Source organism: Zonotrichia leucophrys, chromosome 4A, assembly GCF_028769735.1.
Source record: "Zonotrichia leucophrys gambelii isolate GWCS_2022_RI chromosome 4A, RI_Zleu_2.0, whole genome shotgun sequence".
Lineage (NCBI taxonomy): Eukaryota > Metazoa > Chordata > Aves > Passeriformes > Passerellidae > Zonotrichia > Zonotrichia leucophrys.
The window spans coordinates 1049647-1071653 of NC_088174.1; the positions used below are offsets into that span (position 1 = coordinate 1049647).

General features: G+C 51.8%; 1 protein-coding gene across 1 annotated transcript; it reads left to right on the forward strand.

The window, feature by feature from the left end:
• The first annotated feature begins 2981 nt into the window (after window positions 1-2981).
• LOC135447791 (uncharacterized) lies at window positions 2982-11364 on the forward strand. The gene is made up of 9 exons (XM_064712865.1): window positions 2982-3042; window positions 3921-4034; window positions 5101-6786; window positions 7388-7487; window positions 8086-8234; window positions 8402-8514; window positions 9012-9101; window positions 10121-10243; window positions 10759-11364. Exons 1-9 carry the CDS (start codon window positions 2982-2984, stop codon window positions 10939-10941), a joined length of 2619 nt encoding a protein of 872 aa, XP_064568935.1. The 3' UTR covers window positions 10942-11364.
• Window positions 11365-22007: the final 10643 nt, after the last annotated feature.

Below are 22007 nucleotides of genomic sequence, written 5' to 3' on the forward strand. Positions count from 1 at the left end.
ACAGAGCAGGTGGGGCCCCGAGGGCTGGGCTCCGTTTCTTACTGGCAGGGAGGTTTTATTTCCAGTTCCACAGGCAGGGCATATAAATATTATTTGTTTCCTCAACTGGCTGCTGCCTTACAGATCTTCCTCCCAGCACGTTGTCTGCAGAGCAGCCCCAGCTGACATGCCCTGCTCAACAGAGCAGCTGTGTTTTTCCTCCTCTGCTGTTGATTTTCCATTCTAGTTCAGACTGAAGCACCAAAACCTTTGCACAGGAGATGGTATCAAAGGGAGCCAGGATTTCAGCCAGTGCATCCCCCTCTCTGACCCATTCTTTGAACCCTGCACTGCATAGGCTGCTCCAGACTTTTAACACCAATATTTCCTTTTTGGATCCTGAATGTTCCTTCCCTCTGATCCCATCTCTCAGAAGTGGATATTTTACACTTTGCTGCAGTTGTTTGCTGGCTTTTGCGCTCTGAGTTTAGAAAAGTTGGAAGGGAACTCACAATGTCCAACTCCTGGCCCTGCACAGGCACCCCAACCTCTCACCCTGTGCCTGAGAGCATTGTCCAAGCACTTCTTCATCTCTGGAATAAGGGGATTCTTCATCAACAGCACCATCTCTCCATTTATTTCATTCCAGGGAGGTGACACTGGGAATTGTTGGAGCCCTGAGCTCTGGAGGGGCTCCTGGAACCAGATTCAGTGTCTGGAGCTCTTTCCTGCCACTCTGGCTCTGCTCTCATGGAGATGATCCTGTACCTCTCTATTTCAGCCTGGCCCTGGTGAAATAACTGTGCCCTGTGGAGGCTGAGAGAACAAAAACCTCCCAGAACATGGCTGCAGGGTGTTTTTCAGGGGTTATTTATAAGACATGTTCCTTGGGGCTCTGTCATTTCTGGGAGAGACATGAAGCACATCCTGTGGGTAATGAACTCGTGGCTTGGCAAGGTGTTCAGTCAGGGCAGGCCTGAGGAGGAGGCTCACTGCTGCTGCTTGGGACTTCATTTATGGCATGTTTCTCCCAAAATGAGGCATTTCAGGCACCCAGCTGCTACCTGAACAAGCAGGAACAAGAAATGTGTGACAGAGGCCTTGCAGTCCCACTAACCCAACCCAGACTGTGCCTCTCAGTTACTTTTATTGCCCAGGGCAGGAATTAAATTGAGATATGCATAAAAAACACCCAAAGCCTTTCCCCTGTTTTTGTTTTGCTATCTAAGGAATCCTAACTATGGTTTAGGGGTGTATTATTTCCTCTTGCATGAAAAAACAACCGAGGGATGTTGCAACCTGAACAGGTAATTTCTCCTTCCTGCAGCTGCTTTGCGAGCAGTCCTGCTAGCCATGGAACAAAAGTAGCCAGAGGCTGAGGATTCCCGCAGCCTGCCTGCTGCAAACCACATCAGCCACCCCTGCCTGGTGTAAACTGGCTGGGCTGGTTCCCCTCACTGGGGGAATTGGTGCAACTGGACCAGCCAGGCTTGTTTCCTCCCCTTGGGAAAACATCTGTCACAACAGACATGTCAGCCCTAAAGATGTCTCTGCAAGGGAGAGATGAATGATAAATGACATTTCTCAGCTGGGTTATTCCAGCCTGGATGGCCTTGGCTGTGCACGTTTGTTGTGGGCTTTGGTATTAACAAGTGGCTTTAATCTGCATCAAGGTTCTAGTGAGGAGGGGTGGGAAGGGACTCTATTCCTCCAGGGTGGGCACAGTTAGAGATACCAGGAAAGTTTGGGGGCAGTGAAGGGGACCCAGCTGGATCCTGCTCCTCCTCAGGGCAGGAGGAGCAGGCTCCTGATGAGCAGAGGGCCTGATGCTCTGGGGTTCTTCTGGATGCTGTCCCAGCTCCAACACCCCTTGGATGATCCCATAGGCCTGACTGTGAGCTCAGTCAGTGCTGCTCCCAGCCCCATTCCCAGCAGCTTTCCTGTCCTCCTGCCCTGGCTGTGGAACAGGATTTATGGGGAATCACCGAGCAGGATCTGCTGAGGGGAACATCAGAGCTGGCTGCTGGAGGAGCTCTGCAGAGCCATCCCTGGGCAGCCCCAGAGTGTCAGTGCAAAGCTCTGCATGCTGTTCTGCACCTTCTACCTTGTCAGGAGAGTGGGAACAGTCCCTACACTGCTCCATCCCCACAAACAACACAACAGAGGAACCAAGCTCTGTCAGCTTTCACAGAATAGTCCTCTGACAATTCCCACCCGAGCCATGACTCAACACGATCCCCAGGCCAGTGCTTTCTGCAGCCTCCCCTCCATCCACAAACACCTTTGTGCCCTGACCACGCATCCCCCATGAGGAGCAGCAGGAAGCTGCCCACAGGTCCTTCATGTCCCCTTTGGGACACAATCCTGGCAGTGCCGGACACTCACTGCTGACCTGGAAAGCCAGCAAGGCTGGAGGAGCTGGATGTGGAGCGGCAGATGGACAGAAGTCACCTTTAAGGGAATGGCACTGAGTCTGCCCTGGGTTTGCCCAGCTCAGGGGGCTGGTGCCAGGCATTCAGAGCTGAGACAGGGACAAACAGCAGGCCCATGGCCAGTGTGAGCAGAAACAAGTGGTCCCCAAGGAGCTGCTGGGCTTGCAGAGGGCTTGTTTGCTCCATCAAGGTGGATGCTTGCAAAAACTTTCATTTTAACCAGTGTCATTTCCTCACTGGCAGGAGCAAAAAAAGGCAGCAACTGCAATAAACCCTCAGCCTTATTTTTCAAGTGTCTTTTTGAACAAGGGTTAATCAACAGTAAAATTAAGAGGCCCCTGGAGGGAGCTACCAGCAGCCCACGCTGACTCACAGCCCCAAATTTACTGCAGCCAGAAGTTCATTTGCATTTCCTCCCGCATGCAGAGAGCAGCAGGAACAGAAGAGGTTTGTAGGGAAAAGGGGTGGAGAGCAGGGAGGACCGGCGGCAGCGGCGATGGTTTGGTTATAAAGAGCATGGGAGGAAAGAGAGGCAGCACTCAGCCCTCGGCCGGGGCTGGGCGCGCAGGGATGGGCGACAGCGGGGCTGAGTCACTGCATTCCTGCATCGGGCTCCTGGGCATTTCCGCAGGTAGGGACCGCTCCTGGCATCCTGGCACGGGACACGGGCTCGGGACGAGCTTTCCGGGACACCCTCCTTTTCCGAGGGGGCTCAGGAGGCTGTTTATCCGCAGGCTTCTCTGCCTGGGGTGAGCTTTTCTATCCAGAGATCCCTGCGCCTGCTTTGGCGGCCAACAAAATATTTGTGTTGGCTTCCAAGGGCTGGCCTGAAGTTTTGTACTTGTTCCACACTGGGAGGGAAGCAAATCCAAACTTTTTTATAGTCACTGTAGTAAATCATCTCGGTTTGGATGCAGCTTCCTCCCCTTTCCTTTTCCAATCCTTCTCCCCACAGCTCTGTTTTCTGTGTTCACTCCCTTTCACTTGCTCCTCCTTTGTGTTCCATCTTCCTGGATTTTTTCAACTGGTTTTCCATCACTACAAGGCTGGAGGGATCTGCTGCAGGGTGTGTTATCTGTCTGCTTTTTGTATAACTGGAATAATGGATTTTTACCTTTATCTGGCATCAGGGGATATGACTCTTTCATCCAGGATGGTTTGGGTTGGAAGGGACCTTAAAGATGATCCATTCCATCTTCTGCCATGGGCAGGGACACCTTATCCTGCACCCAGCTGCTCCAAGCCCCAATATCCAACCTGTGGGATGGGGCACCACAACCTCTCTGGGCAACCTCAAGTGACTAATTCCAAACTTTTTCAAACCAAGCAGGCAGAAAGAAGTGAGACCTTGGGCACAAACCGAGCCACACTCCTCCAGCTCCTTAGGCTTTCCTATTTGTAGATCTTGCACTGTTATTTCCCCTCTGTTCCCTGCTCTGTCTGCCCTGATTCTCCCATGTTTTTGGGCCAGGTTTACAAGCTCAGTGTGTTTCCCCCCGTGTCCCACAGGCTCTCTCCTGCTGGCCGTGCATTTCTACAGCTCCGCGCGAGCGGCGCCGCTGATCCCCAGCACGGCTCTGGGGGTCCTGCTGCTCCTTGTGTCAGCTCTCCTGGCCTATGCAGGTAAGACCTGGGGCTGGCCAGCCCCAAACCTCCCTCCCACAGCTGTGCACACCCAGCTCTGCTCTGCCCACAGGATACAAACCATGGCAGCCCCGCTGGGCCACCCATCCCTTCTCCCAGAGGAGTGCATTGTCCAGAGCAGCTGTGGCTGCCCTGGATCCCTGGAAGTGCCCAAGGCCAGGTTGGATGAGGCTTGGAGGACCTGGGATGGTGGAAGGTGTCCCTGCCCATGGGATGAGCTTTGAGGTCTCTCCCAACCAAAACCATTCCATGGCTCTGTGTCAGCACAGCAAATTTTCCCTCTATAGGCGAGAGAAGAAATCAATGTTTGTTTTAAACAAATGCTCTACCAGGATCTCAGAGTTTTAACACACTGAATACACGTTTATCTCCCAGGCTTTCTGAGAGTGCTTTCAGCAGGCATGGATTGAAATGTCCATGGGTAAGTGCCAAGAGACAGTGACTCTACTTATCTGAGAGAAGAAAATCACTGCCTAGGACAAAACCCACTCTTTCTAGAATGAATTTTGAATCATTTATTCTTTGTAGCTCATAGCAACATGAAATCACAGAATCATCAAATCACAGAATTGTTCAGGTTGGAAAAGACCTTGAAGATTGTCAAATCCAACCAGCACCACCACCATGGTCACCACTAAGCCTTGTCCTCAGGTGCCACATCCATGTGTCTTTCAACACTTCCAGGGATGGGGACTCCACCATTGCCCTGGGCAGCTGTGCCAGGGCTGGACAACTTTTTCCATTAGAAATTTTCCCTGATCCTCAATCTAAACCTCCCCTGGCACAACTTGAGCCCATTTCCTCTTGTTCCCTGGGAGAAGTGCCTGACCCCTCACTACAAACTCCTTCCATGAAATTGAAGAGTGGGATAAGAGTGGGGTAAAAGTGGGATAAGAGTGGCCTCCTTTTCTGCAGGACAATCCACCATCAGGCAGGACCTGTGCTGATCCTTGCCCCTTAGTGATCCTGCTCCCCACCTTTCCTAACCTCTGCCTCCCACACCCTGCTGTCTGAAACCACAGCCCTGTCTCCGTTTGTTCCGCAGGGATCCGGAGGAGCCTCAGGAACGCCTCGCTGCTGGTGGCGCTGTGCCTGACCCTGTCAGCCCTCTGGAGTGGCTATGGAGTGATCCTCATCCTGGCAGGGCAGGGAGCGCTGCCCGGCCCGGGCGATGCCCGCGATGCCCTGGTGCCAGGCCTGGCCACCTTCACCCTGGCCCTGCTGCTGCTGGCCGTAGTGGGCTTCCTCTGCGGGGAGCCTCTGCTGGGCCTGGTGGCCGCTGCCATGTCCCTGGCCAGCGCCCATGAGGTGGCCCTGCACTGCAGCTCCTCGCTCGGGCCCTCGGCCGTGGCCTGCGCTCACCTCAGTGTCTGCTTGCTCGGGGGCTACTTTGCCCTGGGGAGGATCCTGCGCCTCCTGACCAGAGGGAGCTTTGCCCTCCCTGGCACGGAGCTCACCGAGAAGAAGGCCCAGGAGCAGGGCCGGGGCAGCGCGGGCAGCACCAACCCCTTCACAGCCCCCGGGCTGCTGCTGAACATGCTGTCAGCCAGTGTCTTCTGCTGCAGGCTCCTGGGCGTCACCCACAGGCTCTTCCTGGGCCACGTGCCCTGGCTGTGGGCAGCTGGCACCTACCAGATTGGCATCTGTGTGCTGTCCTACCGTGCAATGGACGCTCTCATGGCCACGGCCTTTGGCTTCACTTCCATCCTCAAATTTGCTGCAGGTTACTGCCTCCTGTACCCCGCCTGGCAGCCACAGGAGCCGTCTCTCCCAACCCCATTCCTGGTGGTTTTCTCCATTCTTTTTGCTGTCTTGGCTCTTTTTCTCTCCCTTCAGAGCCCTGTGGATGGCCTGTACTTGCTGGTTTTTGTCGCCTACTGCATTGCCTTGGCTTGCAGCCCCAGGGGTTTTTTTGCAGGTGGCCCCCAAGGTGTGGCTGTGGCCATTTTTGTGTCCTCGGCCTCGGTGGCTCTGATTCACCTGTACAATGTGAGGGCCAGGGCCAAGATCCCAACAGGGAAGGGGGCTGTGAAGGCCCTCCTTGCTCGCAGCAGCCTCCTGAAGCTCCGGGAGGGGCCAGACCTCCACGCTCCCTACCTGGGCTATTCCAAGTATGCCGATGCAGAGGTCCTTGCCTATGCCTGCAGTGTGCTGGCTTCTTTTGCTCTAACAGCCTCAGGAGACCCCCAGGCTCCTCTTGCCACCGTGGTCATTCCATGGGTGGTGGTAGCTGGTGGGATCCTGAAGCTCCTGGGTGGGTCAGTGGCCTTTGCCCGGGGTAAAACTTTGGAGAGCAGTGCCTTCATCCTCTACTCTGTCATGTGGATCATCTGGGGCCTGACAAGGTACAGTGGCCTCTGTGGCACTGCCAGAAGCTTCCACACAGCCGTGGGCATCATTTCCTTCATGCTCTTCAACAGCTTCATTGTCTTCTGCTCGCTCTTCTTAAACATGGCCTGGTTCTTCTACTCCCTCACGTTCATGCTCATCGCCGTCAGCTTCCTGCTGGATGCCATCCATGCTCTTCCCACTGGATACGACGTCGCTGCCACCCTCATCTTTGGGCTGGTCAGCTTTTACTGCTTCCTGGCTGCCCTGGCCAGCAGCACCTTTGAGGGCTGCTGCTTGCCCATGGGGAGGCCCATGGTGCAGCTCAGTGGTGTCGGGGCAGGAACCACCAAGTGCCTTCACCTCCCTGCCAGGAAAGCTTCCTCAGTCAAGAGAATCGCAGGTAAGGGGAAAAGAGAGGGCAGGATGTGGGGATGGAGGGGAAATTCTGGGAGGTTTTGTAGCAGAACACTCTTAAAAGAACATTTTCCCAATCAGGGAATCACAGAATGGTTTGAGTGGGAAAGGAGCTTAAAGCCTATCTTGTTGCATGAGCAGGGACACTAGACACTAGACACTAGTTCTACTAGACCAGGTTGTTCCAAGCCCCATCCAATCTGGCCTTAATGTGGAAACCTGGATAATGTGGGGATGTTTTGGTGAAGTGGGCCAAGTTACAGGAGTCATGAGCTGAGTAGAGCAGCGTGTCTCCTGCTGTGTCTGCTGCATAATTTCTCTGTGTCCTCATCTGCTCTGAGACCCAGCAATGCTCCAGGCTGGGGCTGCTACCCAAAGCATTGCATAGAGAGAGCAGAGCCAATGCTTGGTCCTTGCTCTCTCCATTCTGGCCCAGAACTCCCCTGAATGCCAGATATCCCCTTGGGAAAATGCACTGCCAGAGCTGGGACAAGAGAGGAGAGGAGCACACTGTGTGACAGTTCTGCCGTGGGAATTGCACCCCTCCCCTGTCACTCAAGGCTCGTGCCCTGTTTCTGTGCCCACAGATATCCTGAGGAACGGTGGCACCTGTGGCATCCCCACGGACACCGTGTACGTGCTGGTGGCCGCCTGCAGCCGGCCTGACGCCGTGGAGAAAGCTCACCGGTGAGTCCTGGCACCTGGGCTGGCCTCAGGAACCTTCCAGAGCCCAGAGCTGCTCTGCGTGCTGGCTGCAGCACCCACTGAGAGCAAGGCAGCTCAGCCTTGGTGGGAACAGCTAGGGGGAAAGAAGATCCATGTGAGGAAAGGAGGGAGTTGAGCTGTGGTTGTGTTCTGGGACACTGAAGGCTGATGGAGCTGGGTAACTTGGACACCACAAGAAACCCAAACCACTTCTGGCAAATGGGGCAGGGGGTTATTGTTCTTACTTGGAGGTACATGTTGCCACAACAAAACCCCTCTGGTGTAAACTGGAGCCCCTCATATTGGTGGGGTTTCCTCAGAATTTGGGCTGTTGGGACCTCTACCCATCAGCACATAAGAAGTTAAAGCCTTGATTTGGAAATAGACATTCCTGGTTGGGAGTAGACATTAATGTTCCTTCCCATACAGTCCGTGGTTGAACAGTCCTACTTCTACTCCAGACTGGTGAGCTGGGGCAGAGCCTGCACACCTTCTCTGAGCTCTAGACCTCTCCAGCAGTTTCCTTTCCTTGAATTTAAATCCTCATCTTCCAGCCTCACCTTTTCTTCCCTCCTTCCAGGTCCAAGCGCCAGGCTCAGGATCGCCCCATGTCCCTCTGGATTTCCAGCCTGAAGCAGCTGGAACCTGCCAAGCACTTGTTCACTCCCCTCCTCTGGGACTTCATGGAGGCTGCCTGGCCATCTCCCATTAGCTTGGTCATTCCCAGAGGTGAGGAAATGCTGTTAAGTCCAAGCTCTCTGGTGAGCTTTGGGTTTGAAAATCCCAAAACTGTGAAGCCCTGCAACACCACATGTTCCATAGGGATATTCCCATTACAATCACCATGTTTGGGCTGATGTAAACCTCTAAGTGCTGAGTGACTCTGCTTGGTGCAGGTGAATGGGTGGATTTCCTGGGAATGAAGGACTCTGCCAAGTACGTTGGGACCCCTCAGAGTGTGGCCATCCGCATTCCCGACTGCTCTGTCACCACACACCTCATCGACCTGGTGAGTCCCAGCACCTCAGCCCCGTGACCTGAGCCCTTCTCTGAGAGGGGCTGGGGCCTGCAGGCAGCTGGGAGGGATCTTATGGCAGCAAAGAGGGGAAAAGGAGCAACCACCAGGTCAGGAAATCAGGAGAATGCCCTTAACAGACGCAGTTTAATTTCCAATATAGAACACTGTTGGAAGCAGAGACTTCTCTGAGGCCAGAATAACTTCAGAAGGTGTAGAAAGTGGCCATGGGAGCTGTGATACCCTGAGTGTTCTAGGTCTAGGCAAGTGCTATTGCTGGAAAGCAAGATGTCATTTCATGGCCATCATCACTAAACCCAAATTTGTCAGTGCAGTTTGGTGGGACTGTGGTTGCCTGCAAAAAAGGTGCCTCACCTGGGTGAGCCACACTGAGCTCTCTTCAGAGTCACAGATGGAGTTCAGAGCTTGAGTCACCTCTTTTATCCCCAAAGTCCTGCTCAGAGCTTTGACCCCTGTTTTTCCATCACCAGGTTGGCCCCATTGTGGTCACATCAGCCAACCCAACAGGAGAGGCTGACACGACCCACCACAACCAAGTGTATGCCAAGCTGGGAGATAAGGTAACCAAGAGATGGGGATGGAAAAGTGCAACCACTTTGTTTCCAGAAGGCAAATCAATAGATGGTATCAGGAATCTGGGAAAGCCTCTAACTCAAAAAATCTCATGGATGCTCCTCATGCTGGTGTCAAAGAGAAATTAAATTTTAAAGCACAGGTGTTGGTGTGAAACCAAAACTCTTCTGCTTTACACAGTGTAGTTACGGCTTGGCAACGTGAGTGGGTTCATATTCCAACACGGGATGATGGGAGCAATGAAAAAATTCATTCTTGCTTACAGGAAAGCAAATCCTGGTGCCTGGATGTGCCAGGGTTCCAGCTAGCATTGGGCTGTGGGAGCTCAGGGATTCCCATCTAAGGCTGGTCTAAAACTGGTCCCAAGCTCCAAAATATTGCTGGCTGTTAGAGCTTTCATGGCAGTACCATGGTCATGGCCTTTCATTGTTTAGGTGGGAGATCAGGAAAGGTTCTGCCCCAGAGGGTGCTGGCACTGCCCAGGCTCCCCAGGGAATGGGCACAGCCCCGAGGCTGCCAGAGCTCCAGGAGCCTTTGGAAGGGTGGAATTGTTGGGGTTTGTCCTGTGCAGGGCCAGGAGTTGGATTGATGGTGCCTATGGATCCTTCCAACTCTGGATGAGTCCATGATTCCAAGATTTCACTGCTGAATTCTGGGGATTTTACGTTTTGTGTCATCATGGCAGCTTTAAACAAGAGGTGGTGCAAATCTGCCACCTCTAACTCCTCAAAAATCAAAACTTCATACACATTCTCTTTGTGGATGGGTGTTCTCCAGAGCTCCTCAGCTGCTGTAAACCTGCCTGTGCTGTGCTGTAATGCTGACCTGCACCCTGCAGAGCCCTCCCTGTCCTTGCTTTGAGGTTCATTCCCTCCAAATCTAGCACTGGTGTCACTGCAGCAGGGCAGGAAGGAGCAGCATTGCCTTTGATGAGAATTATTTACTGTTGGGAGGGAAAACTCTCCCTTTCCAAGGGAAATTTGATGAGGAAATCTGCTGGTTTTAGGTGGATGCAGTTCTTTGTGCTGGGCCTTCTCCAGAGAACATTGCCTCCACCGTGGTGGACTGCACCAAGATCGACAGTGGGAGCATTGGATTCTTCCGAGTCGGCATCATCCCCAAGTCTCAGGTGAAATTCAGCTGGGTTTCATTTCCATTCCCTTTCTCCATTCAATGAGTTTCAGCCTGGGGCTTCCTAATTCAGTAAGGAGACCAAGAAGGCAGTGATAGCACAAGGAGTTGTCCCAGGCTGGTGTGAGGGACAAGAGCAGAGCTCCATGCTTCTGTCCTGATCCTGCTCTGGAGCACCTCTGTGGAGCTGGGGAATGGGCAAGGTGGGGCTGATTCATCCATGGCTCTGAGATCCAGGGTCACAGACTTCTATGGAGCAGGCTCTCCATGTTCACCCATCCCAGAGATATTATTTGTGTCATCCCAAAACCGAGCTAGACACTTGAAAGAGAAGATCTTGAGGAAGATGTCCTTGCCCAGGGGGGAGAAGATCTTGTGGAAGGTGTCCTTGCCCCCTTAAGAGTCACTTCCAACCTGTTATTTTATGTTCTTTGATTATTTCAACAGCTGGAGAAGAAATCAGTGCTCTCCCCTAATTCCTAACCTACTCCCTGCTGTGTCTACTCATTCCAGGTGCTGCAGATCCTGGAGCAGGTGCAGAAGAAACACCTGGTGGTCCCTAGCAGTGGCCCTTGCCCCAGGAAGGGCTGGGAGGAGCTCCAGAGTCGTGGCCACGCTGTGCCCAACGGGGTGGGCAGAGCTGCCGTGGTGGAGCCGGACCCTGATCCCGATCCCGAGCAGCACACCCGCTTCTGACCGCCACAGCTCCGTGCTCAGTGGGACACCAGCTGCTGGAAAATGCCATTTTGGCCAAACCGGGCAATGGGAGAGGCTCCCCAGCTGCAGGGGTGCCTCATCCATCTTCCTATGGACCCTGCTCAAATATCCCAGTGTGGTGCTGCCTGGCACAGCCCAGGCACCCAGCAGGAACACCTTCCCTTGGGGACACTGCCAGCTTTCCCTGGAGATCAGCCACGGCCAAAGCAAGCTTTCCTTTGGTGACAGCTGGCCCAGAGTGACAGAGCTTCATCCCTGGCACTGGGAGGGAATTCCATGGATTTGGGGCATGGAGTGAGGCCAAGCAGTGCAGAATTACCTGGTGGGGGAAAAACACTGCATGAAACTTGAATCACACAGAATCCTTTGGGTGGGAAAAGTCTCCAGTCCTTGAGTCCAGCCACCCTCCAGCACTGCCAGTGCCACCATTGACCCGTGTCCCCAAGTGCCACTCCACGTGGGGAAGGAGGAGGGGAGATGTGTCCAGGTGCTGTGCTGGTGGATCCAATGGGCTTGGCAGAGTCCGGGCTGGGAGCTGGGGGTGTCTCCTGCTGTGTCCTCTCCACAAGGGAGGTCATCGTGTTTGACCCCTCTTGGGAGGTCTTTCCTCTGTTGGGAGAACTCAACACTCCAAAGAAATGCCCTGACCTGAGGTGCCATTTCTGTATTTCACACTCCGTGTCAGGGTGGAATTCCCATCTGGATGACTCCAATATTATATCCTTAAAGGTGCTGCAGCTTTAGGGAAGAGCCTCCCTTCCCGTGTTAGGAATTTCAGGAGGGCAATCTCCATGTGTTTGAGGATGCCAGGAGCTGGTCTCTTGCCTTACAGCCCAACTCTTCCCATCTCATGGCACGTTTCCTCCAGAGTGCAAATTCCATAGGATCAGAGGAAGGAATTCCACTCCAGGCAGTCACTTGTCTTCTCCAGCTTCTCTGCAAGTTCCTGAAATGCAGGGAAGGAGCTGGAGATGGCTCACCCCTGACCTTACTGGCATCACTGGGACAGGGTGGGATGGCTCCTGGAGGGCAGCAGTGGGAGGATGTGGACTTTTTAGGAAGGACAGGCAGTGTGGAGTGGTGGCTGCTGAGCAGGAGGAGTTGGGAAGGAGTCTCAAACCTTCGTGAGGAGTTTTCCTTGGCAAACACTGCAGTTATGGCTTGTTTCATCTCCAAAAACTGCTGGTCTTATTCTTACCTGACTCAGGTGCAAGGTGCTGATCAAACCCCAGCTGAAACCAATCCATTGATCATTGATTTCACCTGAAGCTGTGCTGGAATTTGAGGATTAAAGTGGTGCAGTCAGAGGAGATCAACCTCGATGAACTCTGGCAAAATGGGGTCTCCTCAACTTGTCCTCACAGAGCTGGCTCTCTTCCTGCAGAGTAAATTCCAGAGAATTAAGTGTGTTCAATAATTTTGCTGATCTACTTCCTGTATCTCCTTGGAGTTTATTAAAACTGGTTTTTAGAAAGCAATAAAATATTTTCAATAAACAGATCTCACACAGGGCTGTGCAATCATGAAAGAACCTTGTGGGGCAATGGGTTCTAGGTGTTGATGTTCCTGACCATGCAGGATCCAAGCAGGATGTCAGGAGGAAATCCAATTGTGACACTTCCAGGGTGGGGAGAAGGAGGGAGGGAGAAGACAACTCCTCCCAGCAGCTCCTGGTACCAGCTCAAAAATGCCAAGGCTGAATTTCACCCCTTGATCACTAGAAAAACACCATAAACACCAAAATATGAGGGAATGTGATAAGGAGTGGAAATTTGAAGAGGTGCTGAAGCATCACAAAGCCTTTTGTTTAGGGAAAACTGCCCTGGCTTAAATATACCGGAGGTGCTGCTGTCCTGTGCTGCAAATAACGATTTTTTTAGTGTGGCACAAATTAAAAGTGGCTCAAGAAACTGTGTTCTTCACTTGATGCTTTGCCTGGATCCATTTTTCCTCTTTGCCTCCATATTTTTTTTGTTTTTATTCACAGAAAATGTTCGTTTCAGTCTCGGGACACTGTGGGAAGCATTTCTCACTTTGCTGAAGTGAGACAAGGAGAGGTTTCATTTCAGTCATGATCTTACCCCACCCACAGCTCCCCTGTGTACCAGCAAGCCAGAAAGGAACAGCTTAGGGAAAAGGGGATTTAAGTGGGATCTTTCACTTAAATCAAGGCAAAAAATATTTCTACTATTTCAACAGTTTCCCAGCATTTAAGGGGAAGCAAAACATTTTTGAAGAGAAGTGGAGAGATGAAAAAAGTTTCTGTTTTAAGTGGCAAATCCAGTCAGAAAGGGCTGAGATAAACATTTGAATATTGGGATACATGTGCTGAAAAATCACAGATCAGGTGTATTTTGGGCTATCAACAGGAGTATTTTCATCAGTACAACTGGAGGTTATGGTCAAAGAAGGTTGTCCAGGCTCCTCAAGGGAGAGCCTCACGGAGTCCTTCTGTCCTGCTCAAGGGGAAAGAGCTGCTCCCATGCTCTGGACAAGAGGGACAGGAGGGGGTGTGAGGTCCTCAGGTCTCCACCACAGGAGGAGGGAAACCAGAAGAGGCTCCTCTGAAACCAATTTTGGTTGCATTGTCAATGTCTCGGAGATCTTTAGGCCTGAAAGGTCACCCTGGGAGACAAAACAACCTCATGAATGGGGCTCTTTGTGAACCAGCCAACTCTGCAATCCCACTGGGGCTGGAAACAGCCCGGGAAGAAGGGCTGTCCCACCTTCCTTCTGCCCTTTGTGGAGTCTAGACATCCGTGTCAATGGAAAAAAGCTTAAATAAGGATGTAAAAGAAGTGTATTTTCCAGTGGCAGGAAAAAGCCAGCTCACCCTTCGAGAATAGAGCGGTGCCGTGGGGACAGGAACTGACTCAGTGCCATGGCCAGGACGTGCCGTGGGGTGGGTGCGCCCTGCTCGGGGTGGGCAGAGCTCTGCCGAGGGGAAGGGCATCCTCCCAACCACGGCTGGGGCCACACCAGCCCAGCAGAACCCTTGGGACACGGGCAGGAATGTCCCTTGGCCACTTACAACCTGCAGGAACTGGGAGCTCGGGGAGATGGGAACATTAGATGGTGCTGGAGGTGACCTTGGAGATCTTCTCCAACCTTATCAATTCTATGGTTTTGTGACTCTTCTGTTATGTTCCCAAACATACATAGAATTAACCCCAGAACTAACCCCCCAAAAAACCCAAACAAAAATACAAAACATGATGATAAATCATCAACCAATCACCCACCAAATTCTACGTTCTTGTAGCTTATATAAAGCATGACACTGAAGATGTCAAGATGGCTGCCACACACACCCAAGGACAAAAGTCTTAGTCCTAACCTTACTGTTAGTTTTGCTAGGTATACCTGAAGAGTCAAAGTCTGCCTGTGCCCTGGGATGGGGTGTGGGGTGGAGGAAAAGCTTGGTTGGGTCATCTTTAGTCCAAGCCAAGCCCAGTGATTTTGGCAGGGTTGAGGGCACAGCTTCTGCGAACACGGCCTGCAGTGGGTTCTTGTCACGCTCACCTCGCTGCGTTCTTCCTGCTGCTCCTCCCTTTCCCAGCAGCAGCCCGGGGTTATTCCTGCAAAATCACCAGATAATCAGCTCTGTCAACAACAGAGAAACACCAGGGTTCAAAATGCTGGGGCAGGTTTTCAGCTGGGATTTGCCACCTGAGAGGCTGAGCTAAGCACCCTGGTCTGGGGCCATCCTGGGATCCCCTCATTCCTGCCAGAGCGAATGCTGGATTTAGAGATGGCTGGGTGACAGCAATAGGGCCCTGAACCAAAGCAAAAATTAACTGTTAAACCCCAGAATCCCAGACTGTCTGAGGCTCAAAGCTCATCTCATTCCACCCCTTGCCATGGCAGGGACACTTTCCCCTGTCCCAGGTTCCTCCAAGCCCCAGTGTCCAACCTGGCCCTGGACACTTTGTCCTTTGCTGTGCATCTCCCTCGCTGTGACTCTTGGTGCTCCTGGAGCTGCCTGCTGTGGAACAGCAGAGAGAACTTATCTCCCTAGGGAATAGATGGATTATGTAGAAAATCTTGCAGGAAAAACCAGCCTTCTGGAAATCCAGTTTTTGAGACTTAACAACAATTAATGGGATTAATTAAATCCAGTCGTGACTCCATCATGTTATTCCTTTCTGCTTCCCCTCTGATTTGAAGCTTTCCATCCCCTCTTCCTGCAGGGCACTGCCAACTGGGGCTGAGGGAGGAAAGGGTCTGTGGGAGCTGCATCCCTGGGCAGACCCTGGTGGGTTTATGGGATCACTGGATTCCCCTGCTCCATTCCCATGGATTCTACCCCTCTCCCCCTCCTTCCCAACCCTACCATTGCTCCAGGCCCTCCTTCCCTTGCAAAACCAACTGAGTCCTAACTGGAAGCACAGGATTCTCTTGTGGGAATTAGAAATGGCAAAGTGAGGAATGAGGAAAGGATAAGGAAAGAGCAGACATGGAAGCTCACTGCTGTTTTGGAAGTCAAAAAAGAAACCGAGTCCAGGTGGTTGGACTGATGCTCCCAATGCCAGCAGATCCAGGGGATAATAGAGCAGGCAGGGCAGGAGGTCCTGTGGGGCTGGATGGGGAGGTCTGCCCTGAACGTCCAGTTCAGCAGCTCCAATAAATACCTTGAGTGAAAATCTCGTGTTAAAGGGTCAGCATTGTCAGTTCTTGTGAGAACTTTTCATTCCTTCCTGGAAAACACACAGAGATCTCACTCATGTTGTTATCTTGTTCTAGATAGCAAAACCCAGGAATTTCAGCAAATTCTTCTGCTCTGGCCACGAGATGGATGTCAGGGTTGGGACAGTTGTCCCAAGAGAGAGAGGTTCATCTGTCCCAGCAGCTGTGGAACAGTCACTGAGGTCCCTCCAAGGCCCAGGCACCTCTGAGGAGCCTCAGGTTCTCACATCCTGCTGCAGAAGAAGATTCTCTGACCATCTCTCTGCCTTGGCTCTGTGCAGTTCTCAGGGTCCCATCCCAAATTTAGAGACATGACTGGCATTCCTTGTTCACCCAGGTGATCACCTCCTCATGGGGATTCCCCATGTGAGCACCTCCATTCTCATACCCCACTTTTCATGTGCCCCACCCGGCAGGAAGTAACGCAGGCCTTCTGTGAGGTGTTTTTGTTCCTTTTGCGAGGAGTTTCAGTAAATGCCCAGCCCCAAATGCCTTCCCTGACACAGCACCAATTCCTGAAGCGCTGCAGCCCCTTCCTCCTTTGGTCTCCCACGCATCTCTGCTGGTTTACACCACACAGCTGTTGTCTTATCTGCTGAATCAACCTGGATTCAGTTGATCATTCCCACTGCTGTGGGTTCCAGCATGACTCAGTGAAAACTCCCAAAGGACCAGGATATGTCCTGGTTTCCTTTCAGGAGTTCTTTAGAACCCGGAGGGTGGGTGGGTATCAGCAGCACTGACCCTGCCCCAACCACCCTCACCTTATCTCCTCAAAATTCCCAAAAGTCCCCAAACCACCTCTGGCATCCTGTGCCTGCAGCCTTCCCAAGGTCCCTGTTGTCCCACACTGGGTTATCAGATCCTGCATGACCCAAGGGGTCCCACAGACCCCTCTCCCCCTCCTTCCCAACCCTACCATCGCTCCAGGCCCTCCTTCCCTTGCAAAACCAACCAACTCCTAATTGGAAGCGCAGGATTCTCTTGTGGGAATTAGAAATGGCAAAGGAAGTGAGGAATGAGGAAGGGATAAGGAAGGAGCAGACATGGAAGCTCACTGCTGTTTTGGAAGTGAAGAAGAAACCAAGTCCAGATGTTTGGACTGATGGTTACCAACCCCAACAAGTCCATGGCTCCATGGCTGCTGGGATGTGGGGCACTGTGACCGTGTTCACAGGGTTCTTGGATAAGGGAAGAGACGAGGATCTGACTCCATGTTTCAGAAGGCTGATTTATTATTTTATTACATATATTACATTAAAACTATACTAAAAGAACAGAAGAAAAGGTTTCATTAGAAGGCTGGCTAAGAATAGAATAGGAAAGAGTAACAAAGGTTTGTGGCTCAGCTCTCTGTCCATGCCAGCTGACTGTGATTGGCCATTAATTACAAACATCCAACATGGGCCAATCCCAGATGCACCTGTTGCATTCCACAGCAGCAGATAACCATTGTTTACGTTTTGTTCCTGAGGCTTCTCAGCTTCTCAGGAGGAAAAATCCTAAGGAAAGGATTCTCCATAAAAGATGTCTGCGACAGGGTACAGGCTCCTTGGCCACAGGAACAGCTGAGCAGGGCTTCCCACAGACATTCAATGGTTATCTTGTTCTCCAGCTCACTTCCAAGGTCTCGCTCAAAGACCTGAGATGGGAGTCAAGGGAAGGTGGAGGCCTTGTCCAGGTCTCCTCATTGCTAAACCTTAACATGGAACAGCAGCTCTGGGGGTTCACATCTGAGCAGCCTGGCCCAGTGGAGCTGTCCCTGCCCATGAGAGCTCAATGAAATGGGCTTTAAGGTCCCTCCCAACCCAAACCAGTCTGGAGATTTGGGATTACTGAAATGGGTTTTGCACAGCTGTGAGTGGGTCCTTTGAGGCTGCCTTGTCTGTGGTGCTACAGATTCTGGAGATTTTTGAACTTTCTGGGCATGCTTTGCCCAGAACAATTCCTCCTGTCTGTTGAGGAAGTGAGTCCCACCAGATCCGTGGTGGAAGAATAAGAGTTGGTTGTGTATCTGTCTTCACAGGTTGTTTTTTCTTCCTACTCTGCAGGAAATTACGTTTAAATGGATAAAATGCAAATTCACAGAGCTGTGTGCTAACTGCTACCAGGAAGATGCATTTTCCTGCCTCATAAAGTGATCTGACAAATAGAGTTCTTTGATCAATCAGTGAAAAAGGCCCAAGAAGAAGGAAGCAGACAGGTATGGGCAGGGCAGAACCCAAACCAGCCCACAACAGCCTTGATGTGGGGCAGCTCTGGGAAGGGCGTCCCCAATTCCTGGCCTAGGAGGGACTTCCTTATTTTTAAAGTAAACCATGAGTTGGTAAAAGCTGCCCTAAGAGAGTCCAGTCACGAGGATGAGCTGGTTCTCTGTGCTGAGACAGAGATGGAAATCCAGTTCTCTGGGAAGCTGAGCTGGCCAAACCCTGCTTTCCTGAGAAAGGAGCCCCCTCCAAGGCACGGGAGTGCCTGAAGGTGCTGCCACCCCCAGGCATTGGTCCCTTGGTCCCAGAACAGGCCTGGCCATGGCCACTCCTCAGTATTCCCTTCACAGTCTCCTGGAGCACACATGGAATGTCCTGCACCACCACTGGCATGGCTGCGATTTAATTCCTTGACAATGCGAACGCTCGGTTTTGTGCCAGCACTTTCCACCAGTGTTTCTTTCATAAAAGAATTTATAAAATAATGCCCTCCCTTTGGGAGGCTACCCAAAGCCTCCTCTCCCATCCCTGCCTCTCCTTCCCTCTCCCTGCACCCACAAAGGGCTGCTCCTCTCTGCCAAATGAAAATGATTTCACAGGAGCTCAGCTCACTTTGGAGCAAACACCAAGATGAGAAGGGGTGGAAATTATTAAAACCATCCACAAGAGAGATTTAGGGACAAATATGACAAGGTTTGCATCCTTTACCCCTAACTCTGGTTGACATTGCTGTTTCCACTGGGAATTGAGCCTTCCCAGTTGGGAATGAGCCTTCCCCAGTGTGCAGCAGAATGGAAAACACAACAAGAGGTGTTAAAGATCAGCAATGGCTCTGATGAAAGGACCTTGTGTTTAGAGAGCCTGACTGAAGGGATTGAGGGCTCCTGTTGTTGATCTAAGGGAGGTGTGTTTGTTTCCCTCTAAACTTGCAGGAACACCGGCAGGCGCTGTGGAGACCTGGGGAATTTACTTTGGAAGAATTGTGGGAATGTGACGATGGGGACCTTGCTCCAGGCCCCAACGTTCTTGGGCTGGGTTTGTGTGTCAGAGCCCCAGCACGGTGCTGCTCACCCCTCTGGGGGATGGGCTCTAAGCCATTTCCCAGCCCAGTTTGTCCTGGGAACTGCTCAGAGCCCACCAACCAATTCCATCATGGATTTGGCTAAAGGGGCAGAACCAACAACCTAATCAAAGAACCCCAGAATTATTTGGGTTGAAATATTTGGGAATTTAAAGAATATCTCCTGCCATGGGCAGAGACACCTTCCACTCTCCCAGGTTGCTCCATGCCCATCTAACCTGGCCTGGGACACTTCGAGAGATGGAGCATCTCCAGTATATCACTGCCTTGAAAAAGTGTTTTTGATAAAATGCTGTGAAATACATTTCCCAATAACATAGATTCTTTGCCATTTGTCTGAGGTTCATCAGCAAACCCAGCAAAGTTTTGCTCCACAACCTCCATGATGTAGGTCAGAAATTCCCAGCTGTATGTGCAAGGCACAAATAACCTGTTCCAGTGGAAGGGATTGGGAAAAGGATTATTGATTGGGTTTGGTCCCTCCTGATCCAAACCATTTTAGGGTTATCTGATTCTCCCAAACATGTTTTTTTTTTAGGAAATATTCCCCTTTATTTAGCAACAACACTGAAAAATCAAATTTATTTCCTTCTTTGCAGCAAAGAGAGGTGAGAACGTGTTCCTGGCACAAACTGATTGTGCTGTTTGTTGTGTTAATTAAAAATCCTCTGTTTTTCTTCTTTATCACCTGATGGTGGAAAACAGGTGCAGAGCAAATACCTCTGACCCATAATTACTCCTGAGTCACCAGAACACTCATGAGATGCAAGTGCCAAAGTGAGCAGCCCAGACTAGGGTGACTGTTTGGGATTTTTTTTTCCTCTAACATAATTTGTTTGTTTCCTTACTCAGTAAATTGTAAAAACTCCATTACTGCATAAAATTTTACACCCCTGGCTCAGTTGCCCATAAGTACAGACAGTTTATTGATTTCCTTGTGCTCTGCTGGGAAGGGAGTTTTACATATATTTTATAAGGAAATACTAATCCTGGTTCTCCCTGAAATGAAGTAGTAAAGTCCTGCCATTTTCTTATCTTGGCCCACTTATAAATTCTGGATTTTCATAGCTCTGGTTGGAATCTGTTTCTATTATCCCCCCTGATTTCTGATACAGACCTTTCCTCAAGGGCTGACACATCTTGGGCTCCCTTTACCTGCTGCAGAGCTCCAGAGGTCATTTTTTACCAAATCCTGGCTGTTTGGTGTGAGCAGGGAAGGGGCACTTGGGCAACTCCACACCCTTCCCTGGAGCTGACACCTCCCATGGCAGCAGCATGGAGATGGTCTCACCCAGTCCCGGATCACAAGTCAAGAAGGGACCTTCTCCTTTTCTACTTCCTTGGGGTTTTTCTGCTGTTCCAGCAGTTTATAGCCAATATTAACAAACCTCACTTGCTCAGGAAGTTCAAGTCGTTTTTCAAGCATTAAGGTGTTTAAACATGAGAGGAGTCCCGTGTTGTGGGACTTCACCACATGCCTTAAAGTTAAGCCTCTGCTGGGTGGTGATGAACCTCAGCTGGCGCCTACATCCGTTTGTTGAAGGAGTGTTTATCACACAACCGTGCAATGGTTTGGCTTGGAAGGCACCTGGAAGCTCATCCCCTTCCACCAGCCCAGGTTGTTGGGCTGTCCTGGGGCATGTGCAGGGAGGAGAGCTTGACTAACTTCCACTTCCAGATGCTGGCACGGGCTGGGAAACCACAGGAGGCTGGGAATGCCCAGCTGTGCCCGCGTGGGCTCGCAGGGTCAGGAGGCTGAGGGTGAAGGGGAGCCTGTGTTCCATCCCAGGAACGGCTGCCAAGGATCTCTGACCGGGGCTTGGGGAGCTGCTGGGATGAAACAACATCCCTGACCTGGAGAAGGAGTAAGAGCTGCTATTTATGGCGACTCTGAGTGCAAATGGGAGGCAGCACCAGCTGGACAACAACGGCAGCGCCAAAGCAAGCGAGCACCTCGGGCTGCATTTGGTGTTGACATGTCAGAAATGAGGCCTGGGTGGAATCCAGCCCCAAGGCTCCCAGATTTACTGCCCAGCTCCCACAGAAGCAGGAGCAATCCAGCCCCAGGGCTCCCAGATTTACTGCCCAGCTCCCACAGAAGCAGGAGCAATCCAGCCCCAGGGCTCCCAGATTTTCCTGCCCAGCTCCCACAGAAGCAGGAGCAATCCAGCCCCAGGGCTCCCAGATTTTCCTGCCCAGCTCCCACAGCAACACCAGGTGAGCAGGTGGGATGTGGCCTGAGGGAGAATTCCATGAGCAAGATGCTCCAAAACAATGATAAGGAGCAAGAGAAGGGAAGGGTCTTGTCCCCTGGGTGGTGGGAGGTGGGATTGTGGCTGTGCCAGGGGAATGACCCTGCCCAGAGCAGGAGGGAGGAGAGGGAACAACGACAGGGAACTGGCAGAGGTCTCCCACTTGGCCACTGCCTCCAGGATGGGAAAAACATTACAGAAAACCTCCAATCTGTCACGCACTTCGCAGTGTTTTGAAGCCTTCGGGTCTAACTCATTGTTTCCTTTGTTGAGGTTTGACTTTAGTGATTGGATTCCCTCATCCCTGGCTCCCCCTGGGGCTTGTTTGCTTTGGGAGAGGGGGAGGTTTTGTTCTCTGCTCTTGGCAGAAACTTCTGCCCCTCCACAGAGCCTAGCACGGGGACAAGGGTGGGGACAGCCCTGGGGACTCGTGTGGGGACAGCTCTGGGGCAGCAGCACTCAGCCCAGGAGCAAGGTGTTGGGATGAGATAATCCTGAAGATCCCTTCCAACCCAAGCCAGCCCATGGCTCTGAGCCCTCAGCAGCCCCCAGCTTGGCCACGGATGTTCACGGATATTCCTTTGCATTTTCCAGGAGCTGAGTGCCCTGGGATGAGCTGGGAGTGGCCAGGAAGATGGCAGGGAAGGAATGGGGTGAGTTACTTGCTGCAAACCCTCTGTCAGAGCTGTCCTTCCTCTGGTGCTCAGTCGTGGAGCTTTGCCAGTTTGGGAGGACAAAGAGCTCGGTGGAGATCAAACGAAACACAAAGCCTTCTCCTTATGTTCCAAAAAGAGGATTTATTTAGTGGGTTTTAGGATT

What these genes read in the sequence shown, in the direction of transcription:
- LOC135447791 (XM_064712865.1), top strand. Translation starts at nt 2,982, where the DNA reads ATGGGCGACAGCGGGGCTGAGTCACTGCATTCCTGCATCGGGCTCCTG. An exon ending in AGCTCTCCTGGCCTATGCAG is followed by an intron (nt 4,035 to 5,100) that starts GTAAGACCTGGG and finishes TTTGTTCCGCAG; the next exon opens with GGATCCGGAGGAGCCTCAGG. An exon ending in ATGCCAAGCTGGGAGATAAG is followed by an intron (nt 9,102 to 10,120) that starts GTAACCAAGAGA and finishes TGCTGGTTTTAG; the next exon opens with GTGGATGCAGTTCTTTGTGC.